The 26,179-nt window shown below is 41.8% G+C and overlaps 1 protein-coding gene across 2 annotated transcripts in view; it reads right to left on the bottom strand.

Annotated features, from left to right (window-relative positions):
* Positions 1-26,179, bottom strand: part of trpm3 (transient receptor potential cation channel, subfamily M, member 3) — a 174,931-nt gene that overhangs the window by 57,306 nt on the left and 91,446 nt on the right. For both annotated transcript variants that reach the window (XM_030060102.1, XM_030060101.1), the window contains exons 3-7: positions 11,874-11,953; positions 9,699-9,900; positions 7,259-7,472; positions 5,285-5,409; positions 3,691-3,862 (exon numbers count right to left, since the gene is read on the bottom strand). In XM_030060102.1, coding sequence (XP_029915962.1) covers positions 3,691-3,862; positions 5,285-5,409; positions 7,259-7,472; positions 9,699-9,900; positions 11,874-11,953 — 793 coding nt within the window. The remainder of the gene's footprint in view (positions 1-3,690; positions 3,863-5,284; positions 5,410-7,258; positions 7,473-9,698; positions 9,901-11,873; positions 11,954-26,179) is intronic.

The raw sequence follows: 26,179 nt of genomic DNA, 5'->3' as shown, positions 1-26,179 counted from the left end.
TCCACTAAAGAGGCTACTGTGCCACAGGAGGTTACACCTTCCACATCAGACGGGACTTGAGGAGATAGCCTAGGTAGCCCTTAACGCCCTCTTAGCTTGTCGCTAAGAGGGCGTTAAGGGGCAGAGGGTTTGTGAAACTGTCTTCCATTGATGAGCTTTGACAGGTGCCAATGGTGCTGCCATCACTTGTAACGGATGGTAGGAAAGGCATACAACACACTATAAACATTTCTGGAGTGAACAGGAAACCAGAACACAGAAACAGCTCAGAAAATTAATCGCAACCTAATAGATACATTTTTTGTGATATTACCAAGTCAATATGCAATGTCTTTTTTATCTAGTGTGTGTCTTGATAATAAGAAACCCATGCACTGATTTTAAAACAATCCATCCCCATATTTAATAACTGTGCGATAGTGCAGACAATTTGATTTCGACAGCATTTCCGGCAGTAACGTGGTGATAGCCACTGCTCTGAAAATCACACACAGGCACAGTAGGATTAGCTGCAGGATTGCCCAGACATCACAAAAAGACCACGGGGGGAGATTACGCCTATCTATCCACCACACTTCTTTCATCTTGTGTTTGTGTGCAGTGTGTGTTAAAACAAGGAATAAAGGGGGTGGTTCTGTGTGGTCCACAACCCACATGTTAGACCATTCAAAGTAAACTGCTCTCCTCCTCTTTATCTTTATTTTTATTGGCTCTTGTAGGACCTTAGGCTACAGCGGGATCCCATGGGATTCCTGCTGTGAGGAAAATTGATGCACTCCTCTATTGACTGTGGACAGGTAATCAATTCACAAATCAGCCTTTGTCTGGCAACCCTGGAGGTGAATCAGGAAGTAAAGAATGCACACATAAGCACACCAGCACGCAAGCACAGGCGCCTGCACATACCCGCCCATATAAAGACATTGCAATTTTAACTCCGGCAACCTCCAAATTGCACAAGGTTGCATTTTAATTACAAATTATTTAACACTGTTTAATACTAAAAAAGAAAAGTAATGGTGTAATTGTAGCACTCAGCCAAAAACACGCACACACACGCACGCACGCACGCACGCACGCACGCACACACACACACACACAGAAAGCCACACACATTCAGATCTGGACAGCAGCAGTGGCAGCCACTTCCTTGGCCTGCAGACTCTCCCAAGACTGACAAGAACAGAGGAAAATAAGAATTTAAATTAACAGTATGAAAATACAGGGAGAGGGAGAGGGAGCAAAATGAGAAAATGACAGCCTCTCCTTGGCCACGAGGATTATGCCAACAGTAAAGTAAGATCAAATGAGATGCAGTGGCTTTATGTGGGAAAAGCTGTCATTTGTCTACTGGATGTAAAATTATTACTTTTGTTGACAGTGCTATTGGTCTAATGGTTTGCTGAAGTGCTTGTTATTTGTGAAACTTCATTAATTCTTAAACAGGACAATCAGGGTAGTTAGATTTATCATATGTCCTGACTTTGCAAGTCCTTTCAGAGAAAACAAGTTAACTTTGCTTTCATGGTAGAAATGCTATCCTTTATATGACTCCAGAGTGTATTTTAATGATCTTGTCTTGTGGTATATCAAACCAGATCAGTTGGCTGAGAACAGTTACCCCCCTGCGCTCGCTGTTGTGAAGTGTGGTGTAAGTTTATGCGAGGCATGGAGACAATGTGAGAGAGGCTGTGGTTGATGATCTGTGTTATGAATGGTTTGATGTAGCCACACAGATGTTGTTTAAGTAGCGGGTCCCAAGTAGTGCAAGTGCTAATTTTGGTTGCTGAGGATCCAAATATAGCTAATCAGATGATGGATTTGTGTTAGGAATGGTCCTTTACCATCACATGGATGGTCAGATGCTCGTATGACAACTGGGCGTCCCTTTGCCTCCCCAGCCCCTTTTCTATGAACCCAGGCATAGGATGACAAAGGGAAGTCCATAGGTCACATGACTGGATGAGGGGCAGGAAGCTAAACTCCTGTTGTCTGCCAGGGCTGTTGTTGATAGGTGAGAAAGCTGTAAGAGCGGTGGCAGTGATATATGGGTACCCGGTGGATCTGGGCTTTTGGTTCTGTAATCCTGTAAGTGCCCTGTGAAGGATTTCAACGTGGGCACAGTTCCCATCTAGGGCTGACAGTCTGCATAACCTTGAAAACTGCCCATCAATGAACTTCAGTGACAGGTCTGACAGTGAATAAAAATGCCACTGACACAAGTGAGGTCAAAATGAAGTGCAGAAAAGTCTTTGGAAAGGGTGCAGCAGGGGATGTAAACCTTCACGAGTCATGCAACTTAAGAATGAGGCAATAAAGAAGCTGCCATGTCTGAGTCATGATATTGCTCTCAGCAGGGCCCCGATGTACCCGTTTGGTGACACTTTCGGCTTTTAAATGAGAGGCACTGCTGGTTCATGTTGAAATGTGTGAATTCGTGTCAGCAGAGGCCTTGGTAAATGATTACAACCTGGCTTTTTGTTGACAACCAAACAACAGCTTGCTACAATAAATCACAACTGAAACAGCGAACAACATTTCTGCAATTCAGACTCGTTCCTTGCTCTGGCACCTTGGAAATAACGCTAGTTAGAACATTGAGGAATATATTTAATGGGTGTATGCTTGCCTCTATGTTTGTGCATTTGTGTGTGTGTGTGTGTGTGTGTGTGTGTGTGTGTATGTGTGTGTGTAAGAGTGAGAGAGAGAGAGAGACTGTGAGAAATGTGAAATCCATCCATTATATTCATGCAAATCTATTTGGTTCGTTGCTAAGGTATAAGCTGGAAATTGCAGAAGGAGAAATGCAATGTGACAAAATCTAGACAGCAGACAAACTCTACACACATAACTGTACACGCATACACACACACACACACAATGCATGCAAACACACTCTTGCTGCCTTTTAATGAGCATAATGTACCTTAAATGAAGACATTGCGGGCCAGACAGGCATTCAGCTAACTCCTGTTGTAAGAGTTTCATCAGCAGCAGTATTATATTACTCTGTGATGCTTATGTCTGTCAATATAAAAAAAAATCATCTGACCCACTTCTTGTTCCTGTGTGTGTGTGTGTCCCTACATATGCATGTTTCTTTGTCTATGTGAGTGCAAGCTGGTTGTGTGTTTGTTTGTCTACTTGTGTGTCGCTGTCTGCATTTGCACTCGTGTGTATGTGCATGCGCGCTTGTTTGCCTGAGTGTGTTTGCTAGCTGGTTCGGTACACAGTTTCCTCCGGGCCTCAGGTCCCCAGCACAGGAAGACAAGGATTAGCTGGCAGGGTTCATTTGAGGAAAGAGTGATCTGAGCTGTCAGGTGACTTCTAAAGACTTTGGGGGAAAAAAAGAAAAGGAAAAAAAAAAGCTCCTGATGAGACGGCCAGTTTCAAAGTCTCACAGAAAAAAATAGATTATCTGACAGCATGTGCTCTGTGTGAACAGGTAATCATAATGTTGGTCTCGCTGCAGCTGTAAAATAGAGTTTGAACCCAATTAACCTGCAGTAGTGTCTTTGATAAAGCAGGGATTATAGCTGCATTATGCTGTTATCTTTGCCATTTAAAATCACATCCTCTAATTCTTGAGTAACACTGCTGAGTTCAGGACAAGGAGTTTAATGTTGGGTAAATAGGTCAGTCTAGTGCTGGAACTGCGGATTGTGACTGACGGGCATAAACTGCACTCACGTGTGTTGATCTTTTGTAGGGAGATGTGTTTCTCCAGCTGGCGTCGCAGTTTGACCTCGGCACCGTACTTCCCTGTGGTGCCGTTGTCTGCCAGGATGAAGTGGGAGTGGAGGCTGTTCAGCACCGTCAGCTTGCTCAGAGGGTTGGACATGGTCTGGTATGGACGCACCACCTAGCAAGAGGAAAATAACAGCCCAGTTACCAACAGGGGAATGTACAAAACGCAGGACAAAAGGGCTCTTAATGGGAAGCACCAGGATGAGTTTTGTTTGTTCCTATTGCCATTAAAACCCATGAAAAGTCTAAACCCATCAATGACAAGCTATTTCTGACACAGAAGTTGGATGGAGTAGAACAGCCATGCAACTATTCGCTGTGGTCTTTTGGCTAGTTTAAAATAAAATGCACTTGTAATGAGTTGCTACAGTGACGGCGGATATATAGGGCAGTAAGGTGTGTCACACTTTCTAAACATTTTTTTTGGCATTTCTGCTTTAATTTGACAGTCACAGTGAAGATAGACAGGAAAGGCAGGGGAAAGAGAGAGGGTGACATGCAGCAAAGGACCTGAGGTCGGATTCGAACACCAGTCACTGCGATTGGTACATGGTACGCGCTCTTAGCCAGTGAGCCACGGGGGCGCCTCGTGCCACACTTTCTTGCCAACCAAGAAGATGCTGTGCTGTGGCTGATTGCTGAAACTAGTGCATAAACGTTAATAATGACCACCAAGCGGAGTACAGAAGTTAGTCCGGTACAACAGCAGCAGCTCTTTGCAATGGCAACAATTCACGTAAAAATGGCTGCCGCTCTGACCATCCTGCTATGTTGATTTGAGTGGGAAAGTCTGTTCTACTCCATTTCATGTTCTGTGACCTCTGACTTCTGCAGGTTTGCCCTACTTCCTGCAAGTCACTGTATTTAAAAATACATTAAAAACACCAAACAGAGACATACTGCTCATCATTTTAAACAACATGTACACTCTACTTTATCCTAAAATGACTAAATTTCTAAAATTACACCAGTGTGATTCCTTAATATCCAGAGTAGCATTCAGGCTGGGCAGGTGCTGATGAGACAGTAATGTCAGTCCTCTGCACATGTGTAGTAACATTTTGTAGTGAATTCATCTTGTTATTAGGCAGGCATGAAACACCTCGGCTGGGCAGATATTATTTAGTGCAGACGATGAAGCATAAAAAGAGAATCCCACCACCTAATCATCTCATTTCAGTCACCAGCATTAATCGGCTTTGGTTGACTTGCTCAGTATGACAGGGTGTTGCACATTCTGATGAATTCTTAACTATAAATTAACATTGATTCCCTAGATTTAGATGAGTCAGCATGTGCTCCAGTTTCGTGGGGCTCCACCAGCTGTCCAATTCACTTTGAAGGAGTGTTTATTCCCAAACCGATTGGCTTACTCAGCATCTCATCTAATAAGTTGTCAACAGCAATTTAGCGGCTCTGGCAAAACGTGGATATCACATGACACTGGTAACATGCACACACGCAACCCAGCAACAATGTGTACATGCTCCAGCACAGAAGCTGTTTCACCATGTTCAGTTTGGTTGTTGTCACTTACATCTTTGCCCACTAGATCCTCCTGGTTTTCCACTATGCCCCATGGGGCAATGCCAATGGTGCAGATCTTCCCCCGGGACTTCGAGGCGTGGTCTTTCAGGGCATCACCCACATGGCGGATGACCCCTGCGTGTGTGTGTGTGTGTGTGTGTGTGTGTGTGTGTGTGAAGGTGTGTGTATGTGTGTGTGATGGAGAAACAGATAACAAAGCAGTTCCGTCAAAATCAATACATGGGCGAAACTTTGGATAAATGATACACTCCTCTCTCAGCGATACTCAGATTCTACCAGACATAGAAACCAAGAGTGTGCCTGCTAGTGAACATGCGCACACACACACACACACACACACACACACACACACACACACACAAAAGGGGTTTAACAATTCAATCACTGTATCGATGCATCCATAATAAATTCAGCTCATTCAAATGTATAAATCTGCTAAAGGAAATTAATGCAAATAATGGCTCTGACTTCAGAATGAAATGCTTTGAATCGAATCATTCACAGTTCTTACAAAGAAAAAAGATCATGTGGTGATAAAACAGGTAATACTATGCACTGCATCTTCTTGTCAAAGCTTGTCTTAGATTAAAACATGTTTAAGTGATTCTATTGTCTGATTTTTCATATTTCAAATGAAAAAGGATAGTCTTTCATTATTGCACATGCTTATTTAATGGACATAATTTTTTGGCTACTTGTGCAGATCTTTGATTCCAATCATAATTTGCAAACTTAAACTGGAAAAAAAAACAAAACAAAACAAAAAAAAACAAACACATTATTAAATTACATCAAGAGTGATTTGTGAATCAAACTGAATTTCTTTTAAGCCAAACATTCACAGACCTAACACACACACACACACACACACACTCAAGTTAGCCTACACACATGCAGGTTAGACAACATGATGACAACAGATGAACCATGGACACACACACGCACACACACCGAGCTTCAAGCCCAGGCAGATCGTCGCCCCAGGCCTCTTTATTTTGTTCTCAGGGGAGCAGCAGTTGGGCCTGGAGGCCATCTCATCCCATCTCTCCTGCTGACATTCATTCTCTCTCTACCTCCACCCCCCACTGTCCCACCCATCCATCCCTCCATCCATTATTCAGGCCTCTCTCCTCCTCCGTCTTCCCCTTGCACCCATTCTGTCACTAAATCTTACTTTCTGCTCCTTTCTGTATTCATTGTGTGCGCACTCGCATCCCACACTGAATTATTCTTTCCGTCTGTCACAGCCCCTTCGTGACACCTGCCTGCCTGCTGTGAGTGAGTTTTTGTTATTTGTTGCCTTTTAACATTAGTGATGTTAGCTTGGTGTGCTTGGTGGCCACTATAGTGAAGATGCAATGAAATAGTGTTGATTACTTTCAAGAATCTGTGTCTGACCAAAGATAATAAAGGAGGGAAGATACATCACCATACTCTGCATGTGCAAAACAAGAGCAACTGCTCAACAATGTTGATTTTTAAACAAAAGTATGGATCAAATAAGCATCTCAATGAAAAAGAAGATATTGGAAGCAGATTAATCTGCCTAGTATTTTTAGTAAAGATGAAAGTAGTTGGAAGCAGCGAGAACTATCACTTCACTGCTCTACCATTTGGTCTAACTATGAGTAACTGTTCATAATGAACATGACAGGACCTTTTCTCAGTGATCCAATGGTTCAACATCCCCACAGCCCTGAAGGGTTTAATAAACATGAGATATTTCATTGCTGATATCGCTTGACTTGAAAACTCCAACTGCAGGTCCACGGCTGTTAGATATGTATCAAAAAGGAGGAAATGAGGATCTGCACACTGATCATAAAAAATTCACAAAAAATATTTTTTTTTGTAAAATACACTAATACGAACATTTGTGTAAATGTAATGTAATAAAACAGTTCTCAGGAGCATTTCGCAGACTTTAAATATTACCATAATACTCTCTCTGCTTCTGCCTCACCTGTGTTGACCCCTCCGGTGAAGATCCAGGCTCCGGTGGTCATCGCAGCCTTGATAAGCCCCTTGCCGAAGACCTGTTTCAGTTTTGGCTGCAGTTCAAAGTTCTGCAGGCCCCCGTGGACTGAGATGAGCAGCTTGGGTAGATCCAGCTGCCACTCCTTCGTCATCAGGTGGAGCAGCAGGTCAGGCTTGGTGTCATACGACACACGTACATACTGCAAACAGGATACAGTGGGTTGGTGGAAACACATATGTAGCACCTGTCACGTACACACACACATGCACTCCAAGTTTGAATTTGGACCGCATCAAATAAAGCTGTGAACACCTCTCTATATTGTTTGCTAAATGTACCTTGAAATTATACAGATAAATGTTATGACTGTGTCGCAGACAATAACCTCAAGTGTTCGGCTTTTATTCATCACGTTAACTTCTCCCCAAAGGTATTGAACAGATGTTTGTTATGATTGGAGAACTACATGCATTATAGAGCAGCTGTTTATCTGTCTCATGCAACCCCTGAGATCCAACCTGGAATGTATCTGGATGAATAATTTAACGGTGGAAATAAATCACACACAATTCAGCCTCAATCATCTGAATTCACTGTTACCATGGAAATGGTGGTGATGTGATGCAGACGGTGATAACCAAGATGGTTACAGTACAGTGGTGTTAAAGCTGGGCATATGTACAACTGTGAATGTGCTTTGGGACAGAGCAATTCATCAATCATAACCTTGTTCTCTCCTGACAGAAATGAGTTTCGTCTTTACCGTATTTCCCCAATTAATCGCCCGGGCGTTTAATACGCAAAATCAACTTGGAGCCCAGGCATTTAAAAGAACCAGGCGGCTATTCGCTGCAGGCCTTTATTTATTTTTGCACAGACCTGCACCAGGCCATTATTGTGTTGACAGTTACTGTCCAACATATTTATAGTCGGTCGATTTAAGATTACGGGACACCCATTTTTCTAACATTAGCTAGCTCTCTTATTTTGACAGAAAACCGAAGTGCCGCACAGTTATTGTGCGGCTAACTGTTTACTTCTACAAAAATAAGGTGAATAGCCTTATTTTGGGTTTACCTCAATATAATGCAAATAATCGCCCCGGCAGTTATTTGGGTGGGCGTTTAATATGCAAAATGGGTGCAGACCCCAGGCGTTTAAAAGAACTAGGTGGCTATTTGCGGCCGGGCGATTAATTGGGGAAATACGGTAGGCCTATTTCAAATGAATTATCATACTGTGTAATGTGACTCTTTTGACTGATGATTTTGTTGCTGTTATTGTTATTCTGAGGATTATTCAGACATGACAAATGTTAAGTCATACTGTATATGTGCAATACCTTCCATCATATTTTGAGTCAAAGTCAAGCTGGTTTGGTTTAACAATGAATAAACTGAGGAGAATCTGGACAAACTAGCTCTAGCCTCTGCATGTGAAAAGCTCAACCATAGTCATTACACATCCTGCAAAAACTTTACAATGTATCTCAGTCATTCAGACATTTGATTTTTACTGATACCTGACACTGTCTGCAGGGAAAGCTTCACAAGCAAACCGATGACTATGTATGAAATGTCATAAATGTCAAAAAAGTATGACAGTCAATGTGATATTCACCCTGTTTTTTTTTTTTCAGACAGCACTGTCACAAATGTGCCATCAGTATCAAGGAACAAACTTGTTTCCATCAGCCGAGCACCCCACACTTCACTGCTCTAGACCTGTTTACTGTCAAACTACATTATGGTTTATAGCACTTGAGGACATAATTTTCCACAAAAATAATTTCTGCTATTAATTGAGCAATACCTCATAAATAAAAGGAAGTAAATGCTCTATTATTGTGGAGCTTTAACCTCAACTATTATTTGCAGTTTCATAAACCTCAATCCTCCTCTTGTATTCAACACTGTCCACTCTGACCACTGATGTCATCAGAGCAACGTCTTCGAGAAAGCTCAGTTGTTATTTTTCCTCCACAATGTTTTTCCCTTCTTGATAATAATAAATTGGTCTCCATTTGTTGATTCGTCTGGCTGTGACACACAATATCTCATACACAGACTAATCCGATTTTGACAAAACATTTTTGGGAAATGATACATGTCACTAAGGCATTCTGTCATTTTCAGAATAATACTCACTGGCCCAAGAGGACTGCTTCAATTACAGGTCAAAGCAAGGTGCCATATTTGTTCAAGTACAAACTCAATTTACGCTTCACAGCCCAGTCTGCTGTAGATTATGGCTGACATCTGCACTTATACAGCGCATTTTGAAGTCATTTGGTAGCTAGCTAGCTTTAGCTTTGAAAGCCATGAAGTGTTGATGTATTTTTCTTGAGAAGATGACATTTGGGCAATGCACTCGGTCTGCAGGACACAGAGGAAAAGTAACAATGTGGGATGACCGGGGCAGTCACCATGGCTTTGTTGGAGTGTCCTCCACCCTGGAACTCGATAGTGCCGAAGGCATCGGTGGGGCTGAGCTGCGTGTGTTTGCTGATCGACCACTTCTCCGACAGGCTGTCATTCTTGGCCAAGCGCTCTGCCTTATCATTCTGACTGGATGAGATGCCCGGGGGCAGGCCCACATGCTGACCTATCAGGCGGCCACAGCAACACCTGGATGGGAGGAGAGTAAAAGGACAATCAGCATTTTACACAGTCCCTTACACAGAGTAATTGAAATCCAGGGAAGGAAGAGCCACAGGAGAAGGAAGTGCAGGGAGCATGAGAGGCAAAGAGAATGTGTGTGTGTGTGTGTGCCATAGTCATGTATGCCTGGCAGTGGGAGGTGGGTAAGGCACAAGTGACAGCTTGACATCGGACTTTCATCCTCTGATTGGGAGACGAGAAGGAGAGGGATCCAAAGGCCCCCGCGTTTTTGTATTTTACTCCCTCTGCCTCTGTCTCTTTTGTGTTCTGCTCCTCAAAAATCTCTGTCTGTCTCTCTGTCTCCCTTCGTCTGTCTTCCTCTTCCTCTCTACAGCTACAGGAACTCACCAGAGTGACACTTGTGTGGATTGTGGTGCTCCTACCTAAGTAGATGCTTATGCACAGGAGTTGAATGTAATTTTCACACGTTGTGTTTTAATCTCACAGGATGGAGTGGGAACCATCCAGTGGACGGGGGGTTGGGGTTGTCCGAAGGCTTTGATTATCAGTTGAAGTTTCCATCATCTCTTAGCAAGGGTATGTGCCTCTGTCTCTCTTGTGAGTCAACACACGTTTATTTGAGTAAATAGAGACAAGATCATTTGATCTGGAGGAGCCCATTTTCCCCTCCTCTTGCTCTCAGCTTCCACCAGCTTCCCTCCAGTTATGCTAATTCTTTTTACCCAAACAAACAGCAGCCTTTCCTGTGCATGTGTGTGTGTGTGTGTGTGTGTGTGTGTGTGTCCATGTGTTTACACATGGGTGCTTGTCCGCACACAATGGCAAGTGCATAAAAGTGCCTGCTTACATTTGGGTGTGCATGTGTGTGTATATGTTTGTACTTGGACCAGCGCTTCAGGAATTAGACTTGCTCCTCTGAGTCTGTCACCCCGAGCAACAGCATCAGCACTACTACAGATTTAGACATGACTGTGACAGCGACTTTGCAGAGCCAGAGGAGGAGAGCATCAAGAGGGAAAGAAGTGTGAGTGGGAAGGTGTTCCCCTCCCTCATAACTCACTGTTCATTTTCTTTAAGTGCTTTTATCATCACCCATACAACAGTATTAGTGTAGTATGGAAGAATACTAATAAACACATTCAGTGTACACAGTACATTTCTGTTGGCATCTTATATATTGCCTTTTATATATTGTAGGACACTGGCCTGTCCTTTAATACCACAAATGTTACTATCGTACCTAAACTGGCTATTTGTGCTCTGAAAATGCATGTCAGTGGTCCTTTACATTTTTCCTCATTAGTGGAGAATACGTACCTGTGATGCAAATCGAGGCTAACATGATATTACTTTGAGGCATTTCTTTAAAGGTCAACAGTGAAACAGAACTTAGTCTACGTCAGGTAGGATATCACATTAGCTGACTCACCCCTTAGGTCCAGTAACTTTTATATCAAATAAACAAGCAAAATGTAAGGACTTTCTACCATGTGCATTTTGAGAAATAACTTCTACAATGTTCCTAGGACATATCTTGATAATGAAATCTAGCACAGTAAAAACCTTATATTGTGTTTACTACTGTATTGCATTCACAGGGTTATTTAGCAGGGTTGACCACTTTTGGTCAACCAGTTGTTTAATTTGTCAGTCGGGGTCTTGGCCAACCAAGACCGTGATTAGTCGATTGTTCAACTAAAGAAATCTTACTTGGGACATCTCCACTATTTACACTTACAAATGCTTTCAAATGAATTTCATGAATTTATTATATATCAATGGGTATAGGTTCTTCATGCTGCACTCACACCTCACCCCACCCAAATTCACCTCTTGAATTGAAAAACTTAACAGATCAGCCAGAGCTCTAAGGGTTTAGGCCACACCTCCAGATACCAGTTATTGGGATTTAGCCAATTTGTGCACTTCCTTCCTCTCAGCATTAGACAGCATTAGCAAAAACACTTTTCAGTACTCACCTATGGGGGTCTTTGGCGCTCACTATGATATGAACACATTCTCTCTTGCTGAATGCTCTTTCTATCCACGATTTCTGTGCCTGCAGGGATAAAGACAGGAGAACTCAGTCAGTCTTTGTCTGACATCAGGGCTCTGACCTTTGCATGCAAGAATGACAGCAGGGAGAGTACAGAATTCAGCTTCATATCAAGAGTACACTCACATTCGTCTACCTGAGCTCTTCAAGCAGCTCACATGTAAAAGAGAGTGGAGAGCTGACAATGCTCTCTTGTCCTTCACGAAATAAAAAGGTTTTCTGATAACAACGTACACTATATTACCAAAAGTATTCGCTCACCTGCCTTTACTCATACTATGAACTGAAGTGCCATCCCATTCCTGACCCATAGAGTTCAATATGATGTCGGTCCACCTTTTGCAGCTATTACAGCTTCAACTCTTCTGGGAAGACTGTCCACAAGGTTGAGGAGAGTGTTTATAGGAATTTTTGACCATTCTTCCAAAAGCGCATTGGTGAGGTCACACACTGATGTTGGTCGAGAAGGCCTGGCTCTCAGTCTCCGCTCTAATTCATCCCAAAGGTGTTCTATCGGGTTCAGGTCAGGACTCTGTGCAGGCCAGTCAAGTTCATCCACACCAGACTCTGTCATCCATGTCTTTATGGACCTTGCTTTGTGCACTGGTGCACAGTCATGTTGGAAGAGGAAGGGGCCCGCTCCAAACTGTTCCCACAAGGTTGGGAGCATGGAATTGTCCAAAATGTTTTGGTATCCTGAAGCATTCAAAGTTCCTTTCACTGGAACTAAGGGGCCAAGCCCAGCTCCTGAAAAACAACCCCACACCATAATTCCTCCTCCACCAAATTTCACAGTCGGCACAATGCAGTCTAAAATGTACCGTTCTCCTGGCAACCTCCAAACCCAGACTCGTCCATCAGATTGCCAGATGGAAAAGCGTGATTCATCACTCCAGAGAACGCGTCTCCACTGCTCTAGAGGCCAGTGGTGGCGTGCTTTACACCATTGCATCCGACGCTTTGCATTGCACTTGGTGATGTGTGGCTTGGCTGCAGCTGCTCGGCCATGGAAACCCATTCCATGAAGCTCTCTGCGTACTGTACTTGGGCTAATCTGAAGGTCACATGAAGTTTGTAGCTCTGTAGCAATTGACTGTGCAGAAAGTCGGCGACCTCTTTGCACTATGCGCTTCAGCATCCGCTGACCCCTCATCCGCCTACCACTTCGTGGCTGAGTTGCTGTTGTTCCCAAACGCTTCCATTTTGTTATAATAGAGCTGACAGTTGACTGTGGAATATTTAGGAGCGAGGAAATTTCACGACTGGATTTGTTGCACAGGTGGCATCCTATGACAGTTCCACACTGGAATTCACTGAGCTCCTGAGAGCGGCCCATTCTTTCACAAATGTCTTGTTTCACAGTCTGCATGCCTGAGTGCTTGATTTTATACACCTGTGGCCAGGCCAAGTGATTAGGACACCTGATTCTGATCATTTGAATGGGTGAGCGAATACTTTTGGTAATATAGTGTATTTAAAGCTAACACGTTCCTCGTGAAACGTCAGTGGAATATAATCACATGCCTACAGCACAGACAGAGAGTGCCACAAATATTGTTCTGTCTTTAAGGTTGAAATTCAAAATTCAAGGTTATCAGATTAATCTAAACACAGACGCTGTTTTTGGATCAAAATGAGATAGGATCGGTGGCTTCGCTTTGTTATACAAGGATTTGTCTGCCACAGTCAATTTCTCAAGGAACAGCCTGGTTTCTGGGGATTTCTATCAAAGCACATGAGATGCAGAACCTTATTCTCAGTGGGCCTTTAAAAAGAACAAACAAACAAAAAAAATCATCAATTTCACATCTGAATCTGCTTTAACAACAAAATCCTCAACACTTTGAAGATGGAATACGTGTACACAGACATGGCACACATGCACACACACAATTCACTTTTCCCCACACAAACAGATTCATACACTGATGATATTCTAACAACTATATTTTATGTTATTCGTGTCTCAAGCCCAAGTTGGATTAGATGAAGAGCTGTGAGAGAGAGAAAGCTGATGATCAGTGCACTGAGGCAGTCAATTCTGCTGGAGTGTCAGTCCCTATAATCTATCTATGCAGCTTGTTGCCTCTGTGTGCACTTGTCTGTGCACATATGTGTGGATGCACCTCTATACGTGTGTTAGCACATATGCACATAAATATGGAGGACCTTGTCAGTTCCTGAGGACAGTGCAGCCAAAGGAATAAGACCTGTGTGTTATGACCTGATGCTGTTCTGTCATATCTGTTGCAGAAGTGGGAGACTGACTGACTGACCAGGGGCCAATTACGCTGCCACAAGCACACAACAAGCGCACATATCGAGCCTAATATACACAGTTGTATAGGGTCTATATATGACCCATATCCAGCAGAAATGCAAAAGTCTTGGTTGCACACAGACAAGGATCTTAGTAAGAGGCGATCTAGGTAGGAAACCCTGCATCGAGCTCATAGAATTGATTCTCAGGTTGCTCCTCCTGAAAGGCCACTAATGAGGTTAAATGTTATGGAATAAAGATGAAATGTAAAATTCAGTAAACGCAGCCAAGTCTGCGTGTTGTATTGTTTTATTTAAAACTGGATTATATATAATCTATGACTCATCGACCTCTACCAGCAGCCAAGGCATTGCAACATTGAATGGTGTCTCGCACAGCTTATGTTGGCCTGTGATCGACAAACACACTCAATTTAATCACATTTTCAGAATAAGCTGGCTAATTAGAGTCAATCAGCATTGACAGAAACTTCTAAAGAGGTACAGTCACATATCATAAAGCAAACACTATAGTAATAATAATTCTGTTTTTCTTTTTGCTTTTTGTGGCCTGCCACCATGGTGCATGACATGCAGGATGTTTTCACGCTAGTGTCTGAACTCAAGATGTCATGGTTCTGTGTTTTCTGTGTTTTTGTACTTTTAGTCTCTTGTTAGTCTCTTGTTTTTCTGTTTTCCTGTGGTCTCTTGTGTCTGGTTAGTCTTGTTTGCCCCTCCCAGTGCCACACCTGTCCCGTGTCTGTCAATTATCCCTGATTGTTCTGATCCCTCCCAGTGTTTCCCTCGGCCTATCCTCTGTGTTCTCCTGTCTTGTACTCCAGCCCCTTCCCCAGGTGTGTCTTGTTAGCTATTTAGTTCTTGTGTATTTAAGTCCTGTTTTGAGTTTTGTTCCTTGTCCAGTTATTGCCTTACTGTCATTTGTTCCCTGAGTTTCCTGAGAGTTTATTAAATATTTTTGCTGTTTGCTGAACTCCGTGCCTCCTGGCTCCCTCATTTGGGTCCTCCATCAACCTCCTGTCGTGACACAAGAAACCCAAATCATGGAACTTGATGCTTACATCACAGTAACTATCTACAGAGAAAAGGATGTGGTTAAAGCACATCACTGTATAAATTTGAATATTAATGAAAAATAATGGATTCCTTTGAAAATACAGAAAAACAGAAGTGGAACTAAATAATTCTGGGTACTAGCCAGCCAGACCAGTGCCATATAAACTTCATTAGGCTAGATGAATCCTCATTAGCCCAGTGTGAGTATTGTAATTTTCAAGTTGTAACATCAAATTTTGTAATGTAAATGTTAGCAATTTAAAAAAAGACAAATTGCAATAAAGTACAGTATAATTTTTAAAAAAAACAAAAACAAATACAAATTCTATTAACAATATTCCCTAAATAATATATTTAATCATTCAATATTTAAAATATAGATCAGGGCTACTATATTTGATTCTCCACTATCAAAAAAGAACAGAGGAAAAGAAAAGAAAAGAAAAGAAAAAGAAGTTTGTCATAGAGGGCTAAGTGATATTCAGACAACATGTCTGCAGAAATCCAGTTCTGTTTTATTCATACATTATATATACATACAGAATGTATGTGTATAAGTGTGTGGCTACAGCGCAGAGCCAGACCAATCAGACCCTCTGGAATTGGCTAATCTGAGAAAAAAAACTGACCAAGAGGGTTAAGAGTAACACTGAGGACATTACAAGCTAATCACTTTTTAATTTCCCACTAGCCAAACAGACCAATTGAGTCATTTTGAACTTTATATAAGCTACGCGGTAGATGGTAATACCATCCCTGTGTTATTTGAAGACAAATAAACTCACTTCTCTGAATGAATGAATGAATGAATGAATATTTGCTAATCCTTACACTAATTATCTCTATGAACTACCACACAAGCATCAACTGTTACGCTTAATACACTACATCATGATGATTACTGTAAGACATTAGTCAGCTGAAATGCCTCTTGTTTGGCTGAAGAACAAAAAGGTATTGTGGTGCCGGTCGCTTGTACACCATTCTCCATCACTAAACAACTGAAAGTGTGAGTAAATTGGGAGGGTGGAGTGTTTTTGTTCCAAAACAGAGAATGGGCTGGAGAGAGTTTTGAAAGCCAGAAATTTCAGCCATTGGTAAGGTAAGTTTTTAAATCACTGAGAACTGATCAACCTTCTCCAGATACATTATGTTCTTGTGCTATGGGACAGTAGAAGTCTTACTCTGAGTCAACTCAGAGTCGGCCTTTCAACACAATGAATCGACTCCTTATCAATGACTTCACATGTGACGTGTTTTCATGTTGATTATGGACAGTGGCTTTAGTACCATCTTCCGCACTTCTCCAATTAATTAATCTGATTAATTGCACATCTACCAGTTCTAAAAGGATAATAAAAACTTAATATTTTTACATTCATTATTGTAATATGTTCCTAGTGCCATTTTAAGAGAATGTGTTTTGTTTTATTGTATTATTAAGATAAGATAAGATAAGATATTCCTTTATTAGTCCCACGGTGGGGAAATTTCACGTATTACAGCAGCAAAGTGGATGGCAAGATATGAAGCATAATTTACACTATAAACAGTATATACAGATAACAGATACAGATTACAAACAGTGACTTAAAAAAAAAAAAAAAAAAAAAAAACAGAAAGAAGAAAAGAAAAAACACGACACCTTGGACTCCACCTTGGTGGAGGTTCATGAGGTTCAACATATGATTCGACTTGCCAACTTTCAGGGGGCAGCCCAGACACTTAGAGGCATTTTAAATGTTTTAAACAAGGGAAACACTGCCTTGCACTGGAGTTCCTACTACTTCATATTTCATAAGAAAGGCAAGCACAGTCAAAATCAGTAAGGTATACAGTGAGTGACAAATGATTATTTGTTTTCATGTAGCAGTACATTTCCTGTATGTGGTGCTCTTATATTTTGCTGTGTTTGCTTTAAAAAAAAAAACCACAAAAAGAAAAGGAATTGATAAAATAGAATGAATACAGCCATTCATCCCAAACAGAGGCAACACAAATATAACCAACAATGTCTGTGTTCACAGGAGACCGTACTAGTGTTAGCCGATGCCAGCTGTGTGTAAAACAATTTAGCGCTTTGTGGTTCAAAGGTTGTAGTTCCTGGTTCGGCACTGCCAATCAAGGAAGTGGAGTTTGTGTGTGTGAGGCTTTGAGGTGACAGAGCACAACGCCAGGGCATCCAGAACAGGACAGAAAGTCACAACGATACTCAAAGGGACGGTTAAAGACACAGCAGACGCCTGAGGGGGACACACAGACCAGATTCCCAAACCCACAACAGAGGGAACACAGCAGCCATGAAAACAAAAGGCTAGTTTTTTTTCTGCTTTTCATTCTGGGAGAGTTGCCCCGGCTCTTCTCCCAGCCAGCGGAGCTGAGAGCTGCTTGTACAGGGCTTTCCCCATCGCCACGGCTATAACAACACACTCCCCATCCGTCTGACTAGCCCTGTCACCCCACGGCACGCCAAAACCCACTGCAACCGGCCACAAACGGGCTCGGCCCGCACACAGGCACACTTACCCTAACACCAGACTTCCCACGATTAACCATTACTCTGGGGGGCTCAAGCCTCGGGCAAAGGGGGAGGGGTGGGGACAGGGGGGCTACTTTCACAGGTCACCCTGGCCAGGATGACTCAGCGGGGCCGCATCACGTCCCCAGGCCCCTTTCCTCTCTGACAGCACTGATCCTGTGTATTCATCCGCCGGCTCATTCGGACACAAACTAGATCTGCTGCTCTACCGTGATAGCAGCAGAGGATTTTAGATTTGATCAGTGTTGACATGGTTGATGTGAAACTCACAAACAGCCACTCGACACAAAAAGCCTTTCGTGTTCTTTGAAGGACAGAAAACAGCCTCTACTTCTGCATTTGCTTCCCTTCTCCTTTATTCTCCCTGGCCAGCATACTCTCTCCTCTGTGTAATTCACTTTTCTTTCTTTTTCTATAGATTTTGTTGCACTGTTCCCCTTTTCTCTCTCTGTCTCTTGTTTTGTTCCATCTCTCTCTCTGTCTCTCCCACTCTCTGGTGTCACTTATGAGATTTGACATGGCATGATGAGATGGCACATGGCCCGCACCCCATTGTGTAATTAAGATTTATCACTGAGGCATACACACACCAGCCGTCTGGCAAAACGTTGAGGGGAGAGGGAATCTTGTGTTTGTGTGTATGTGTGTGCATGTTGAGTGCCTTTGCTACAAGTAAGCAGCGTCTGACAGCCTGTTAGGGGTCTTGACTCCATTAATCTCCACCTTGGCCACCACCACTCTCTTCTCCTCTCCTCCCCGTCCTTTGCTATTGTCTCTCCTCTTCATTACTGGCAGTGGCAGGAAGCTGAATTGAAAACCATGTCAAATCAACAGCTTAATCTCTCTTCTCTGTCCCTCTTTCATTTGAACAAACATGAATGACTCAGCTTTCGCATATGGGCATATGTTAGTCGCACTGACAAGAGACTAAAAAGATATAGACATCAAAACAAGAATACTATGCGCAAATTCTGACAAAATCCCTTTCACATTGTCTTCCAGATACATCCATTCCAATTAACGCTTTATCTCCGCCTCCCCTTTCACACCACATTAAGACTCTCTCTTCTCCTCTTTGTGCAACTTTTTGAATTCCCTCACAGTGAATTTAGTTTCACTTGCCAGCTGGCTCAGTTATGGAAGTCAAAGGACAGGAACAGCTGCTTCCTTTCCTTTTGTGCACCTTGATGCCTCTCGGCGCTCTCAGTGAGCTAAGTGCCATGCAGTACGCTGCCATGACACACAGAGCAGAGAGAAAGCCAGAGAAATGTTTACTATCTGTGCTTTGGCTCCACTTTACTATCTGTGCTTTGGCTCCACTTTGATTTCAGATGCATAAAGATTGACATCGTAATTCAGACAGCTGTTACATTTTTAAACAGCGATATAAGCAGAAAATGATTAATAGAAAGACATTCACTATGAATTAGGCTGGTCCAAGAGGACGTAATTTTAAAGTGTAAGAGAAACGCTAATCTTAGAGCACATCTAATGCATTTTTCTGTGATAAAATAGTTTGGTAAGCTAGAGGCAACAACAGACTGTACACATTTTATGCATGCATATTTATTTCTTAGGAGCTACAAATGACTAAACTAACACTTATTGTAATTTGTGTTACAACATGCAATTATTGCATTCACACTTTGAGCTTGCTGCGTTATTTTGTTGCCACTTTCAATTATTTATCGTACAATACAAATTAGATGGAATGTATCATATTTTCTGAGATGGCCAATTTGTACAATGTGCATGCATGCAACAAGAGGATTTATAATGGGCACATGATGTCAGTTGATTTTTGGCACCACTGGTTTCCCCTTTTGTCTCTCCCTGTTAATTACTGTCGTCGTAAACTGAAAGACATATTTCTACAAATGAAGCGTTCCTTTTCTAATTAAAATTCAGAGAGAGAAGTAGACTCAGTTTCCATTATTAAAAACCACGTGTGTTATTAATAACCTGTGGTAAATCCTCAGGGCATTGAAATAATTTGCACAAAAAGACCAAAAAAAAAAAACCCAAAGTAAAGTAGATACGCCTGCTCTCCATGACTCACCTGTTTTTGTTGGTGGGCAGCATTGCTGTGGCCTTCCTTTCATAAACAAGGTGGAGGGTATAAAGCGGCATGATCCTGGCTAAAAACTAAATCGCTCTGAACAAACCTGATCGGAAAACCAGACCAGACCTCTGCTCTGTCCAGAAGTCTAATCCACAGTCACTCTGGCACTATCAGCACTGTTGGAATGTGTGTGTGTGTGTGTGTGTGTGTGTGTGGTGCTGGAGAGGGGTATTAAGCCAGTGCCTTTCCTGACTTCTCATCGTGTCCTCTGTGCCCTGTTTCATCCATTAACTCCAACCAAACTGGTTGCATGTATGAACCAAGACATAAAAAAGACAAACATAATTAGTTCTTTATCTGTAATTCCACAATAATCCCTTAAAGATCCACAAAATGCAAAAGTCAAAACCGTTTTTCAGAGATAGAGTGCTTAAGAATTAATTGGGGTTGTTTAGCTATACTTGTGAGGCCCAGTTTTTGAGAAGCCACTGTTCTTGTGAGGACATTTGGGGTTGTCAGGACATTTTGGGTCGACCTCACAAGGTCTGCTAATTCTGGCTTATTGGTTGAGGTAGGTTAGAATTGGGGTTAGGTTAAGGTTAGGGGTTAAAGGTTAGGGTTAGGCATAATTTGGTTATGGCTAAGCTTAGGGAAAGGCTGTAGAGAATCAATATAAGTCAATACAATTTCCAAACAAATATAGAAAAACTGTGTGTGTGTGTGTGTGTGTGTGTGTGTGTGTGTGTGCGTGTGTGTGTGTGTGAGTGTGCGCGTGTGTGTGTGTGTGCATGCGTGTGTGTGTGTCATCTGTTTCAGCCAGATTTCTGTCAGAGATCAAGACCGCTGGGAACGGCTGGATGGCAAGAATAGGCTGAGAAACATGTCATTCGTCTTCCCTGCTCACCATCCTTACTTTATGCTTTCACAACACACACACACACACACACACATAAATTTACTTTATGAAGACAGACATATGCACGTGCACGTTGTGTAGGTGAGCTGTGTGTGCTGTACATGCAGTGACCCTGTTACCCTGTTCCTGCTGGTTCATTACAGTTTCAAAGGTTTAAGCCCCTAACCCTCGCCCCCTTAGTTCCCAGTGTTTTCATCTGGGGGATTAACGGACCTGAAGATAATGTGGACCAGGTTTAATTAGCAGGAGCAGTGGGGAAACTTGGGCACATAAGACTGTAATCTGAACTAAATGAAGTCTAACAAACGCATGGGTAGAAAAACATGATGTAAAATGTACTTTCCAGTGACTGTAATCCTACTTACTGTAAATTATGATGCAAAACCTCCTATCAAACATGATGAGGTAGCAAAAACCTGTTCATAAGACCAAACGTACATGTAGCACTAAATGAATGTACACGCATCCTGCCAGTGCACACACACATCACTAAAACACATGTGCAAACTCTCTCCAAGCTCATTATTCATCAGAAATAAATGCTGTGCCCAAATCTGATATAAATGAAATCCCTGAACAATGTTCCTAAGTTTTCTGAGCAACAGCAGAGCTTTCCAGCGTCACAACACTCTCAGCATGCTCGGAGGAATGCACCTGAAGTCCAAAGGCTGCAGAGACCTGAGGCAAATGTGTGTGAGTGTGGTCTATCACACACACATAATGTTACCTGTCTGTATGCATGGCTGCATAAAGATAGCCTGAAGAAACATTAGCAGTCACAAACACACAAGAACACAAACATACTCTGCCCTCTAAGGTGCTTGTCTGTCTGCCAAAATAAACACGAAATCAACATTATGTTAACAAGCAGCCTGGAGAATTCAGACCATGAAAGACAAATAGCATGTCTGTGCCTTTAAGTTTATTCTTCTTAAGATAATATAGATAATCCATGTTTTTGAGGAATTCAGAAAGTGAAATCTGGTAAGGATCTTCTTCAGTGACTTGAAGATTATCTTTACCAGATCAAAATGTCTCTTTCAATAAAGTCCTACTGCACGTTGAGCCAGTGACCATGTTTAACTTAAAAAACAAACAAACGAACAAACAAAAAACACTTAAAATGAAAACTTAGCTTAGAATAGAAACCTTCTTCAAACACCCAGGTCACCAGAGTTGTAAATAATCCCACTCTTGCTCATTCCACATTTTTTCATGACGAGGCGTGTGTAAAAAAAAAAAAAAAAAAAATGTTATATATATATATATATATATATATATATATATATATATATATATATATATATATATATATATATATACATAAATAAAAACCAAATATTTATTTTTCCTCTCTCTTAAGTGTGAAGCCACTCAAAAATTTTGATTCTGACATATCACATCACCCAAATTCTCATCTTCTAAGACAGATCCCTCTACAAAATTTACGATTCAGGGTGTCAAATCTAGCAGCTCATCAGCATCACCCTCTTTTCTGCTCTTCTGAAAATGAATGTTGATGTTCAATGAAATAGAAAACAGGGATGTCAGTTTTTAATGTTTGTAAATATAGTAGTGGGTCAGTCAAGCAAATGAAGGATTTCCCTGGCATCATCTCCTAATGAGCCTGTAATGGATGTGATGCGTCCTCACCATTCAAATTCACCATCTAATGGAAGAGATGAGCTTCTAGACAGAGGTCATTTGGACCATCTGCTTCCATTTCACTGAACCTACAGGCTGATATAGATGCTTTTTATGCAGTGAGGAAACCCAGATGGAGGAGTTTAGGATATTAATGTATGAGTCGATAAAAAATGGAAACCCAAATAGATACGGCCACCGAGAAAAATTAATGTGTTTTCACCTGACAGACACTTTATACGAAATAGCCATTTAGTTACATGTTTCGGAGATCAGTGTGGAGAAAATGAGCCTGATCTGTTTTCCCTTGGCCTCTCTCTCTCGTACCCGAATTGATCTGACTTGGACTGAGCTGTGATAGAGTCAGAATATAATATGCACCATGCTTTCACCTTCCATCTCTCTCACAGTAGTCTCCCCTTAATGTCACTTAAAGTGCCCCTCTCCCTCTGTATCGCTGTTCACCTCCTCCCTCTTTTCACTCTCTGTCCCCCATTGAGTGTCAATGACCCCAAACAACAACCCACAGGCAGCTCTGGCAGGCACAGCAATTTTTAGGGCATAACTTAATGGACCATACCAGTGATTTAGAATTTATCCCCATTTTACATTTCAACAAACCATTTTGCAAAAGAGAGTACTAAAGATTTCTCAAGATATATCCCTTTATTTTCAAATCAGGAGTTTTGGTTGAAACACACACCATATAATTATCTGCTTCTGTGGTAACAAAAGTCATCATTCTGCCCAATTTTCAGTCGTCAAAACACAACAGTGCTGCTGCTTTTAGGAAAACTAATGTGGACTACTGTATTACAGTGATGGAATACTGGTGTAAAGAAAGTCTGAAGTCTCTGAAAGTCAGTTTTCTTGTTTTGGAATGAGTGGAAACCAAAGGCTAGATGAAAAGTAGAAAAAAAATTATGCTTGATTCCGGAAAGGATTAGCAGAAACATTAAATACATAAATTTTGTAGATATGCTAAACATGCATAGTCACTGGTGGTCCTTTAAATGTGTGTCTGTGCGTGTGGAGGTGGGTGTGATCCACAAGGTGACAATCCCTGCATACATACAGTAGCCTCAGATGTAAAATGTATGCAGTGACCTTCACAATGCTGCCAGCTATTCCAGGGCAAGTCACCGTCTTGGTAAACCTCCCAGATTGTGAGTCAAAACTTGACCCAGACCCACAGAACATCAATGTCAACTTCATATAGTTACTGCATGCATTAAGGACGAGGTCAGTGGTGCTTTTAAAATGTAATCTTGTCAACAACAGGAATGTTTTGTTTTTTTTTTTCCTTTTTTTTTTTGCAAGTGAAATAGCACTCACTGACCTGCACACGCATACAAACTCTTGGCTTTCTCTTTTGAAGGGTTGCCAGCATGCATAAGTATGGGCAAGCACGCACACATACACACACACACACACACATAACACAGAACACAGAGGGACCTTTCCACTTGTTTCAGCACTTTACAGCTTAGGAGAGATTTAAAGTATAAACTTAGAAATTGTAGCAGAGCAACAGAGCTGATATAGTGGACCTGTGGACAGCTTACTCTCTGTGTGTGTGTGTGTGTGTGTGTGTGTGTGTGTGTGTGTGTGTGTGAGAGAGAGAGAGATGGTCAAATCCATTTATCCCAGGGGTTCAGTACATGGTGTATACATGGAATACTCCTTCAGTCTTTGATGTCCAACCTCTTTCAGGATTCTGTTCCAAATAAATAAAACTACTGTTGTATAGAAATTAAGGCAAGCATCAAATTAGATCAAGCTTCTTGTACTATTAGGAGTAACCAGTGACAGAAACAATTCGCCATGAATACAAGATTTAGAGAAAAGTTTGAGTTTAGTCTCCCAGGGGCATTGCCCATAATTTCATCATGCTCACTATGTCGCCCAAAAAAATTGGCAACAATAAAAAGCACTGAAGACATATACATGGCACACTTCCAAAAAGCTGACATGCTGAGCGCTTTTAATTTGTTAAGGGCCACTGGGGTTATTTGTATTAAATGCACACACAATGCATAAATTCACCCAGTTTAAATAAATGAGATGAAGCTGTTGAGTAACAAGGCTTTAAAAGTGTTTCTCAGGAGCTTAACTGTCTGTATTATATCATACACTCTCCAAAAAATGACAAATTAAAAGGATGTCCTACTAAAAGTGGGTGCTATTTACAGGAAGTCTTAGATTTAAAGCTTTAGATTTGATTAGATTTAACAGATGGGGGAGCTTTGTTGCAAATGTGCTCCTTAGTCATAAACAGCCATTGTTGCAGGTTGCCGATGTTCAGTGACTCAAATGTTGATGGGTAATCCATGGCTTTTGCTTCCTTATGGAGCATGCAAGGCTGCATCACAAAGAAATATAATTCCTCATGTAAGGTCCTGTCATCTGATGTCATCTGTGTTTGACCACTGACCTCTGTGGCCTTAGGGTGACCCTCACTAACACTCTCTGAAATATGATTGGCTGTTATCCTGATGGGAGGCTCTAGAACAGGTCGCACAGAGGTTTATGCAGTAACCTATGTGTAATTTATGGATGTCATTGCAGTTAAATGGTGCTCTATAAAATACACCGTAGGCAGAGTGAAGTCCTTCAAGCAGCCTTTCTGCTCAATTCAGCACAGGATATGCTGTGTTCGATTTACATAAAATGTAAAACAGGAATTGTAAATGCCCTTAAATATGATCGCTTAAAACATTTAAAATATCAGCAGGTCCTTTACCACAATGAAGACTTGTCACCTACAAGGTAATGGTAAAAAAAAAAAAAAAAAAGGGCAATAGAGATCGTAGTACATTTTGTGCTTGGAGGTACTGTGTGTGATTAGCCAAGGAGGAACATGTAAGAGAGAAAGAGAGGAGAATGCACTACAGAATGTGCTAATGTGGCTTTTGGAGTTGAGGCTCAGTGAGAGGAGACACAAAGGAAGAGGGTAGTTGCGTGTCAAGAAGAATACACAAGGGGATAGGAAGGTGAAAAAACAAGAAAATGGATAAATATATCAAGCATTAAGAGGGAAAAAGTAGGAAAAAGAAAAAAAAGGCATGAAGTACAGCAGATGTGAAAGGCGAGGCGGGGAGCGGAGTGGATCAGCATTGATGGAAAAATCTGAATTCTTGAAAAGCCAAGTGTTAAGAGATGCAAGTGTCCTGCCGCACTCTCAGTATATTCACTCACGTCTACATTACAGCACACCCATTCTTCAAAGAAGAGACGTTAATCCTTAGCAACAATGGGTGGTTACGCCGCCGGCTGAATCACCTTGTAATGCAGCATATAGCATATTAAATTCAAAAATCAAAGGGAAAAGTATTATTTAAGGGTGTGCATTTGTGGTTTGTTTGTGTGTGCGTGTAGGCTGGTTGTGTCTACATGCATGGCTGTATGCGTGTGTGTGAGTGCGTGTTGAATGTGTGAACATAATGAGAGAATGCTTGCTTGTTTTAGCCCCCGTCGTTTCCAATCCATCTCCTGAGGCTTGAATAAGCAGCTCTCTTTCCCACAGGCCTCCACTAAGCCGAGCTGAGCGTCTGGCCATGCGGGCTCTAATCAACACTGGCATGGCCATTCTGTCTGTGACAGAGGAACGGGGAGACAGGTTCACACTGAGTAGGGAGGGGTGGGGTTAAGAGAGAGAGAGGAGGTAAGGATGAAAGGGGAGAGGAACAAGGGGGGATCAATCACCGAGAGAGGAGACAGAGAGGGAGGAAAGCG

The sequence above is a fragment of the Myripristis murdjan genome, chromosome 9 (genome assembly GCF_902150065.1).
Source record: "Myripristis murdjan chromosome 9, fMyrMur1.1, whole genome shotgun sequence".
NCBI classification, from domain to species: Eukaryota; Metazoa; Chordata; class Actinopteri; order Holocentriformes; family Holocentridae; genus Myripristis; species Myripristis murdjan.
The sequence above is the reverse complement of the archived record's forward strand: the minus strand, read 5'-3'. Positions and strand labels throughout refer to the sequence as shown.